This window comes from Sinocyclocheilus rhinocerous, unplaced genomic scaffold (genome assembly GCF_001515625.1).
Source record: "Sinocyclocheilus rhinocerous isolate Xijiao unplaced genomic scaffold, SAMN03320098_v1.1 scaffold461, whole genome shotgun sequence".
Taxonomy (NCBI): Eukaryota; Metazoa; Chordata; class Actinopteri; order Cypriniformes; family Cyprinidae; genus Sinocyclocheilus; species Sinocyclocheilus rhinocerous.
Genome location: NW_015624123.1, coordinates 497,223 through 507,466, shown reverse-complemented (window position 1 = coordinate 507,466; position 10,244 = coordinate 497,223). Strand labels below are relative to the sequence as shown.

Here is a 10,244-nt window from a genome sequence, read left to right as displayed (position 1 = left end):
CCTTGCTACGTGTACTGCGTTAGGCTAACCGAGACTTGTCTTGTTGCTCTTTTGTTAGTTTTGACTGCTTTTATTGTCCTCATTTGTAAGTCGCTTTGGATAAAAGCGTCTGCTAAATGACTAAATAAATAAATAAATAAATAAAAATATAAATGACACAAAGACACTAAGAAGAAGAAGAAGAATCTATCTTCCATTGCTTCTAGCTTGATTTTTAAAATTATTTTTTATTTAATTAAATTAAAATAAATCCAATTCAATTGCTTTATGTAAACGCCAACAGGGTTCATATTAAATAAAATATAATGCCATTTTGCTGCATTCAGTTCATCCATATTCGATGTATTAATCTCATTACATTCCGCTGTCGCAGTGCAATTCCTCATATAGCATACAAATTATTTATGACGCTAAATGTTTAACATCAATTTAATCAAGGTAAACTCGAGTCATTTTTCATTTTTATGACGTTTTCAATATGGATCAAGTCGAAGACTAAAGGGACTTTGATCAAGTTTGGTCCCTCCAAGTCGCCGTACACACGCGAAGGAAGTCGTATCTCGGTTGCTAGGACAACATTGGTCAGCTTCGCTAGAACAATGTGCTATCCAAAGTAGATATCTGGTTTCATTAAATTAAATAAACCTCCTGATAACTGAAAACCCTGATCAATTAAATTGGGAATGCAGGGACGATGTAATGGTATGTACGATTGTTTTGTGTTTGCTACATTATTGACATTTTTGGACATCAGACGCAGTCTGTAACGGCATCTGTGCGTTTCTAAATCAAACTACTAGCGTTAGCGTTTTCCTTACAAATTAAGTTTTTTTCATTGCATACTGTGTAATACTGATACTACTACTAATAATATTAAATAGTGTATAATAATAATGATGATAATGAACGGTCGTGAATATTTAAATGCACACTCTATACACACAAATTAAAATAGGTGTTCTGTCAGAATTTATGACATAAATCTCATCTTTCACTAAACGTACATTACATGAGCTAGACTTTCTCAGCTCTGTTACTAAATTGCAGAGATCAGAGCGTGATTTGTTCGTGTAGTGTTTATTTTCTGATTTACTATGTGGGTTCAGATGGGTGCTCCCAGTCCCAGCCTTAATACGCTGCTGTACATGTCTAATTTTATATATTAATGTGTTTAGGGGCCATTTGTAATATTTCATAAATTCATAGGGATTAGAAACCTACCTAGGTGTGAAAAAATCCATTTGAAAACTCCTAAGATGTTTATTTATTTAAAAATCAAATACTAATTCAAAATACAAAACAATGCTCTTTTTTTCCATAAGATGTACTGATAAGTAGTGAAATATAGTGATGTTTCCATCTCCCCGGTCAGGCTGTTCCTGTGTGGGCTCTTTCCCTCCCGCTGCCTGCCATCATCATGATCACTGTGGGGCTCTATATGATTTTCCTTGCGGCTGTGCTGTGGTGTCATCACTGTCTCAAGGTACTTCAGCATCATCACTTCCTCTTTCTGAGGAAACTTTATAAAACTTTTCTGTGAGCCAAATTCAAATAGAACAATCTTCTAGAATCAATACCTATGGCTGTTGCTATACAGTAGTCTGTCTGTCTCAGATGTAGCCTGATTTGTCACAGCTTCCTTGTTCCGAAAGGCAGTTTAAATCTCACTTCCCACTGTTCTCACTTCTCTCGTTTGGGTCATTTTTGCATTGTGTAACAGCTCTCTGACTTTGCAGGCCAAGTGTGATCCTCGGTGTTCAGATTGCTGCGCAAGTTTCTCTCCTTGTGAGTACTGTTTAGTGTGTGCCCAGTCATGTGACTGCCGTGCACCATCTCTGCAATCCTGTCTGGACTATTCCTGCCCCTCCCCTAATGTAAGTCACACGTTGATTGTCTATTCCTGTTTTAAGCTGAATACACTCTGTACGCCACAGTTTTGCCAAGTAAGACTGAAGTCTTTGATCCCATGGTGTGATATACTCTACAATAAGATTTCGTTTGTTAACATTAGTTAATGCATAAGTTAACATGAACTATGAGAATTATATTATTCTCATTTTTTTGACCTTCGTTAATGTTAGTTAATAAAAATACAATTGTTCATTCTTTGTTCTCGGTTAGTTCACATTGCATTTATGTTAATAGATAAAACTGTTGATTTATATAATAACATTAACTAAAATGAATAAATGCTGTAGAAGTGTTGTTTATTTTTAGTTCATGTTAACTAAAGAACATTTATTGTAAAGCGTTACCAATGCCCAATGTTGGGGAAAGTTACTTTTAAAAGTAATGCATTACAATATTACGTTACTCCATTAAAAAAAAAAAATCTTATGGTGTTAGTTACTTTTTATGGAAAGTAATGCATTACATTACTTTTGCGTTACTTTTTGCCACCTGGGTTGGACTTGCTTATTTGTTTTTGTTTTTTTACAACAGAAACCTCAAAAGTTATATTTTTGGCAACTGTAAGGGCCTTTTTACACCAAAAGTGAAATTAATAAGCCTCAGGCTAAAGGAAGTGCCTCTGGTCTGTGATTTCTCTCAACACAGGGACAGGAGAGGTGTCCGTGAATAAATGGGAAAACAAAGTAACTTGCGTTACTTATTTGAAAAAGTAACTCAGATATTTTGTTGTAAATTTAAAAGTAATGTGTTACTTTACTAGTTACTTAAAAGGTAATCTGATTACATAATTTGTGTTACTTGTTATGTGTTACCCTCAAGACTGCCTTTGTAACTAATCTTAACATTATGATGGTATTATCAAATAACTTTATCATCAAAGAACTCGAGTGTTTTGGTTTTTTCTAAATAATAAACAGTTCACAAAATCCTGCCTATCCATGCCTATAAATATGAATAGAACTGGTATAAACCTGTTTTTTCTTGATCTTGTTTAATGTAGTGTGCGATGTGGGATTGTGCCTGTACCTGTCAGCCTCCAGAGTGTGACTCCATCAACTGCTTCTGCTTTGAGATCAAGTTTAAGTAGAAGGGTGGATGGGAAGAAAAAGATCCTCCTCGTTTTAAAAGATGCCTTAGAAGCTCCAACTCCAAGTGACACTTAAGTATGTTTTAAGCTCTAGAGAAATTGTGATTCAGTCTTTGGCTGTTCTGTAAAGTTTGCATAATTTCTGAGACATTACCGCATCCTTCCTATTTATGATAACTAAAATAAAGATTAAGATGTGCATCTATTGGGAATATACACTGAAAAAAATGTTTGCCCTTAGGGCAAGTTATTTATTTTTCATTGGCTCAAGTTAACAAATATAGATGTGAATCATTACCCTACATTTTTTTAATTGGATGAATGAAACATTTTTTCAGTGTACATTGTTTAATTGAATCATGTATGACTATTTTTCTCATGCTTAATAAAACAGCATAAATATTATTAAAGCATTATTAAAAATGGTTATTGGACATATTTCATTCATATCGGGATGAATGAGATCATTCATACCAGGTTTCCAAACAGCTGTAATTCCTGAAGTACACAAGCATTACAGAACAATAAGACTGAGGTGAAAGTAAAGGTTTTATGTTGATGAATTTGTAGCATATGGCTTTAAGAAGTGCCATGAACTTTTAAAACATTACGTTTAGCCGATTTTTACATTTTAAGCACAAAAAGTCCTATTAACTTATTGTGACTTTTTACATTTGTGTACTTTTTTGTTGTTTATTTTTTTCTAGTTTTCCAGTCAGCAATAATAGCCAGTGTGTTTCTCTTTGGCATCGTTGTGTTTGGACATTTGTAAGATGGACATTTGTGCTTCATACAAAGAGAAGTTAGGAATCTATAAACCATATATGCTGTTCAGTGTATCTCATGCTGACACAGATGCCTTTGAAATGTCTGGACTATATGCTCACCTATATTTATATGAGATACACTTTGATATACATATAGTTCTGACTGACCATTTTCAGATTAAATTTTTGATTAGATTTCTTTTGTGATACACTATAATACTGTAAAAGTGTAACAAAATAATTTCCTATTTTTACTAATCTAATTGTTTACAGGACATCATCTCGGTTGTTACATAAGAAATATGATCTAACTATGTGTGCGTATTGTATTATGTGAAATGTGATACAGTAAGGTATGTGGCCATATTTTGAATGCTTACAGCCAACACACTATGGCTTACAAAGTAAACCTGACTCTTATTGATGGTCCCTCTGTTGCCTGGCAAAACTCTTTATTTTATTTTATTATTATTATTTTTTTTTTTGTAATTTTTTTATAAATATGTGCTATTTTTTGTAAATGGTTTTGATTAGATTTCTTTTGTGATACACTATAATACTGTAAAAGTGTAACAAAATAATTTCCTATTTTTACTAATCTAATTGTTTACAGGACATCATCTCGGTTGTTACATAAGAAATATGATCTAACTATGTGTGCGTATTGTATTATGTGAAATGTGATACAATAAGGTATGTGGCCATATTTTGAATGCTTACAGCCAACACACTATGGCTTACAAAGTAAACCTGACTCAGTCACTTCTTATTGATGGTCCCTCTGTTGCCTGGCAAAACTCTTTATTTTATTTTATTATTATTTTATTTTATTTTTTTGTAATTTTTTTATAAATATGTGCTATTTTTTGTAAATGGGTTATTTTTTTAAATGAATTAAGTGTTTTATGAGGCTTTGTTTACCGTAAAATTATTATCTGTCGAGCATTGGTGGTGAGATATTAAAAAATTTACTTTACATTCTTTGTTGGATTGTCCTGGATTTTCTGCTTTGTCTATGAAACATGCAATTTTAAAAATGTTCAATTTATTTGTTGGAAGTTTCTACACTTTTCTATAAAGGCTTTCTATGTTCTATTTTCATGTAGCTCTTGCTGATTACAGCGATTATGTAGAGAAGATGTTTGAGAGATGAAAGGTCATGACAGAAGATCTCATTACAGTAGATCCCTTTTCTGATGACAGTAATCTCATAGATAGAGGAGGTTTATAGGGAGTGCATGGAGTAACATCAGAGAACATAATGCAGAAGTTTCATTCCGATTATTGCAGTCATCTGTAGACCACCAGCCCCCCTTTGCATCATTATTTAATAGGGATTGCATTAATGCATGCTGTAATTCATGCATGTAGCAACATTAATAATCATATACCATGTCTATGCCACTCACAGCCTTTCTCTTTAACCTTTCTTTGCTGCATGCCAGTGTGTATGAATGTCACATCGCCCTTCTCCGGTTGCATCGTGGGTTTGCCTGCTACTAAGATTAGCCAAACCCACGGAATGTCAAAGGTCACTTTGTCTGAATAAATACAGGTCATCTGGCACTAGACAGATGTCACAGACTATCCAGACCTCCTCTGCCTTCATTTGGGGAGTATCTCTTGCTCACTTCATCCAAAAACACGGTAAAAATGTGCATGCTCTTTTCTTTTATTCTGTAACACAAAAATGTAAATAGCAGAAATACGGTACTTGTGTACTATATTATAAGATTATTTTATTTTGTAGGCTTTACTTTTTTATTTGCTTTTATTTAAAGGCATTTGCTCAAATTATTTTCTACTGTTGCATGATTTTGTTTTTATTTCAAATATTAATATCAAATATTAATATTATTTAATAAATATACACAGAACACACACACATATTATGCAAACAAAAACTTATTTTGTGTGCGATTAATCGCGATTAATCGTTTGACCGCACTAATTAATTTGTAATAAAAATAATTTCACATAATTTCATCCTCTTTCTCTTCAGCATGGCATTGTGCCCATCGTGGAGCCTGAGATTCTGCCTGATGGTGACCATGACCTGAAGAGGTGCCAGTATGTGACCGAGAAGGTTCTGGCTGCCATGTACAAGGCCCTGTCAGACCACCATGTGTACTTGGAGGGCACTCTGCTCAAACCCAACATGGTGACCGCTGGGCATTCGTGTTCCCAGAAGAACACCCCTCAGGAGGTCGCCATGGCCACTGTCACAGCTCTTCGCCGCACCGTTCCTCCCGCTGTGCCTGGTTAGTAAAGTGACCGCAATTACTCACTCAGTCATGACAGAGTCTTTATCTTATCACAGGCCTGCTTGATAAATTCTTAAGCATGTAATTATCATCACCTCATACCACACCCCTTTCTCGATGTAGGTGTCACCTTCCTGTCTGGAGGCCAGAGTGAGGAGGAGGCCTCACTCAACCTGAATGCCATTAACCAGTGTCCCCTGAACAAGCCCTGGGCCCTGACCTTCTCCTATGGTCGTGCGCTGCAGGCCTCTGCCCTCAAAGCCTGGGGTGGCAAGAAGGAGAATGGCAAGGCCTGCCAGGAGGAGTTCGTAAAGAGAGCTCTTGTAAGTTTATTAACTTGAGATCATCTACTGGATACTGATCTGGTTATGTGAAAATCCTAGTTTTGTAACCAGATTTTCTCTAATTGCAGTACAAACAAAAAAACACTTTTTATTTTCTAATTAATTTTAGAATTATAATTAATGTTCTTTTTTTTATTATTTATTATAAATGGTGTATGTATACATATAAATGTCTTTTTAATTTATCATGTCTGTATATGTTATACAATATTTTTTATTATTTTATATAAACATGTATTGTTCATTTATTTTTATTTTGTGCTTATTACATAGAATTTTTTTTTTTTTTTTGAGATTCTTGATTGTAAGACATGGAGTATTTTGTTCAGGAGGATTAGCATTTCATATGTGAACATTTTAAAACAACTGTTTGGTCTTGTTGTGTTTCTATCTCCAGAACAACAGCCTGGCCTGTGTTGGGAAGTATGTGTCCGCAGGAGATAAGGGTTCTGCTGCTGGAGAGTCTCTCTTTGTGGCCAACCATGCCTACTAATCACCAGGAAGCCTTTTCCATTTCAATCCTCATCATATTCCTAAAGAATTAATGAACCCCAACGCATCTATACTCTGAACTCATTATTTGACCCATTCCCTTTTTCTTTCTAGTGTTTGTTACTTTTCCATGTGTGAAAACAAAACCATGAAACTAAGAGATCATACGTTTTTGCCCTAATCTCCTCCCTCTTCCTTCTTTTAATAGCACTCCAATGTATTGTAATGTTTACCTCTTTAGAGAAATGTTGCTCTTGTACTTGTAGTACTTATAATAACTGTATTTGACTTGCACAAAGCACATATACCTTTCAGGGGTATATTATTGTTGTTATTGTTTAATATGATACACACTGGGGGAAAAAAACATTAAAGTATCTTTCACTGCTAACCTAATTTTTGTTTCTTTCATGCTGTTATACAGACAACACATCATTGTGAGGTTTTGTGTTGGAACATTTCTCTGAATATTTGTCTATTCATCTTTATGAACCTTGTGAACCAACCCAGATGCAAGAATGTCAATTTATTGGATGATTATCATCCTGAGAAGAATCTCTGCTGCTTTACAATTTTCAATTGCAAGATTTATTATCAGTAAGCTGTTTTGTAATCGTCAAGGACGCTTGAGAAACTCTGCTTTCTGAAATATTGAAATCTCTATAAATATTGTTTCAAACAAATGGTTCAGGGTGAATATTAAACTGGCCAAAGCATGTGATTTCAGTGAATGAGACTTAAGTTACGTCACACTGTTTTAAACCTTTCACACTTTCTCAACACCCTGTAGACTGACATTATCTAGTATTTTTTAAATGTTTTTTGCTCAGTTTATTGGCAGCTGGCAGTAGATGTATGGCCTGAGTTCATGACAAGGAGCTCATAGTGGTTTCAGAAGTGACACATTACTTGCAGAAGCCTTTATGTCAGTGTAATGCATGAAAACTCCACAAGGAAACATGCAATATGAATATAAATTGAACATAAATATATTTTATTACAAATTAATAAATTCGTACAATTTTTCTTATAAATCAAGTAAATTTGCAAGAAAATCTTTTTATATTTTCTTGTAAATTTAGAACATTTGTAAGATCATTTTCTGTTTTGTAAATATTCTTAGAAATCAATAAATTTTTCTTGAAAATCTTTAATTACACCAAATACACCAAATAATGTTCTTTTTAGCAACATCACATGACCCTTTTAACTCATCACTGAGCAGAAACTCCGGCATTTTGAGCAGTGAGGGGATTCTAAATTAAATACCTCTGATTGGTCATTGCATTCAAGAGATCATCAAATATTTAAAATTGGCTTTTTTTATGTTTATGTTTACTCATGTTTTAATTTTTGTAACAAAAAATTATTTGTGATTAAACATTAATTTGCGGACCCCTGGTTGAAGACGGGATACAAAAGCCAAAGCATCCTGATGCATTTCTGAAGACTGTCCAGCAGATGGAGACAGTGATGTTGATAATAGAAATGGGCAGAAGTGTTTAGTTAGATTCTATATTAATATTATTTAGTACTATGAATAGTTGGCTAAACATCTATGGTGGTGAATGGGACATTACAGCAAAAATTATTTTTGCATTCCCATTTGCTCCAACAGCAAAACAAAAACATTCATGATAGCGTTTACACAACTTTCCAAAGGATTTTACTGTCACTCTCTCAGCTTTTGTATTAGAAACACCCTTGCTGAAGTGTTAACTATAACTAGTTATTATTATTAATATTAAATTATTACTGCTATTGTTATTTAATCCTAAAGGCTATGCAACACAAAGTATGATTTAAAAAATGAAAATATAAAAGACTTGGCCAGATTTAGAATGTTAAAAAACTGTGGAAATGCACCAAAAGAGTCCATATACTGTATAGCACCAGCTAATTTTTTTTTTAACTGACTAAAAACTGTGGGTTACTCCTGTGACCTTTTTTGTGCTGATGTTTTCTCTGTTTCAGTGATATCTGACATATTTCCTGTAGAAAACAAGAAGTCAGGGTTTAGAATGGCATGGTTAGGCCCTGCTGGTAGGTGTCAAACATCATCTGGCTGCAAGTATCAGCCAGTTCACGTTTCTTAGTTCACATTTAAAATAGATGTGTATTCTGTCCGAATATTAAACATTTTGCAGTCATATTTTATTCATATAAATATAGGGGGAAAAAATACATGGTTACATTTGTTTTCATTATCAATATTTTTTGTCGAGCACCCTGTTTGAGAGTTTTTCCAGTGATGTAATTGCTTTTGTTTTGTTTTGTTTTATTTTGTTTTTGCATTCATAGAAATATATGAAATTAAATGGACTTTTTTGTTGTTGTTGTTGCATTGATGTCACAGCTCAAGGTGAAGGCCTTGTGACTGTGGCACATTTTGTGGTGCTACCAGACAGAAACATTGTCAGCAGGTCGTGACATTACTTTCCACAGCTTTTACAGATCAGGTAAAAAAAAACAGCTGATAACATAAGCAAATAGGACAAATTTCTAATCATATACCTTTAAACTGATCGCTCTCTCCAGTTATTATAGACCTTCTTGCCATAAATGTACTAGATGGGATTATGATTTTAATAGATATAGGCTATTTGCCAGTCTCTGTTGGCTGCAGAGCTTTTTCTTGTAACAAGAATTACCCAATATATTTGTATTTACATAACATTATATGATTTAAAGCAATGCAAAATAAATTGAATAATTTCAAATACCTGTATGTACATATGAAGAGTTTATTTGCAAAAACAGATTTTAAATGTTAAAAAATCACGTTTTTTATCATGTTGTCATGTTTTTATTGTTTTATTGTGTTAGCTGTATTTTTAAGTTCATTTTTAACCTAATCAAAATAACCCAACTGCAGTTTGATTGAGATTAATTGGAATGCACAATGAAAAAACATTATTTTTGTTAAAATAGTTAAAAACGGAGTTATCTGTTTTTGCAAATGAACTCTTCATATGTTGTACATTGAGAACTGTAGTGTGGGTGGGAACTATTTACGCGTGGCGGCGGATGTATTTGTGTGCAGCACCCGCTGCTGCTGCTCTGATTATTGCTGGCGCTTGTCAAAATGAAAAGTGGAAGGCAATGGATTCGTTGTTCTGTTTTTCTGTTTATCTGACATAACATCGCTACGGATGAGCTATTGGTCATACAGATAGGCCGTTTTTTATGAATCTGTAATGTTTATGGATGTCTGCAGTTATCGTCTCACGGCGAGAGATATATAAAGTTTATGTGACAATTTTTCGCTGTGAAAGGTCGCAATGGATCGAGCAGTAAACTCCGACCCTGTCAATACAGACGGCACTGGTAGGATGGTTGTTGACACTTTTTTTTTTTTTTGTATGACAAAATTTTATGA

At 34.0% G+C, this 10,244-nt stretch overlaps 1 protein-coding gene across 1 annotated transcript; it reads left to right on the top strand.

Moving 5' to 3' along the window:
- Positions 1-5,749: 5,749 nt before the first annotated feature.
- LOC107738016 (fructose-bisphosphate aldolase A-like) lies at positions 5,750-7,232 on the top strand (the record flags this gene model as incomplete). The annotated part of the gene is made up of 3 exons (XM_016549683.1): positions 5,750-6,026; positions 6,153-6,352; positions 6,771-7,232. Coding segments are annotated over 3 exons (573 nt in total), but the record flags the coding sequence as incomplete, so codon positions are not given.
- Positions 7,233-10,244: the final 3,012 nt, after the last annotated feature.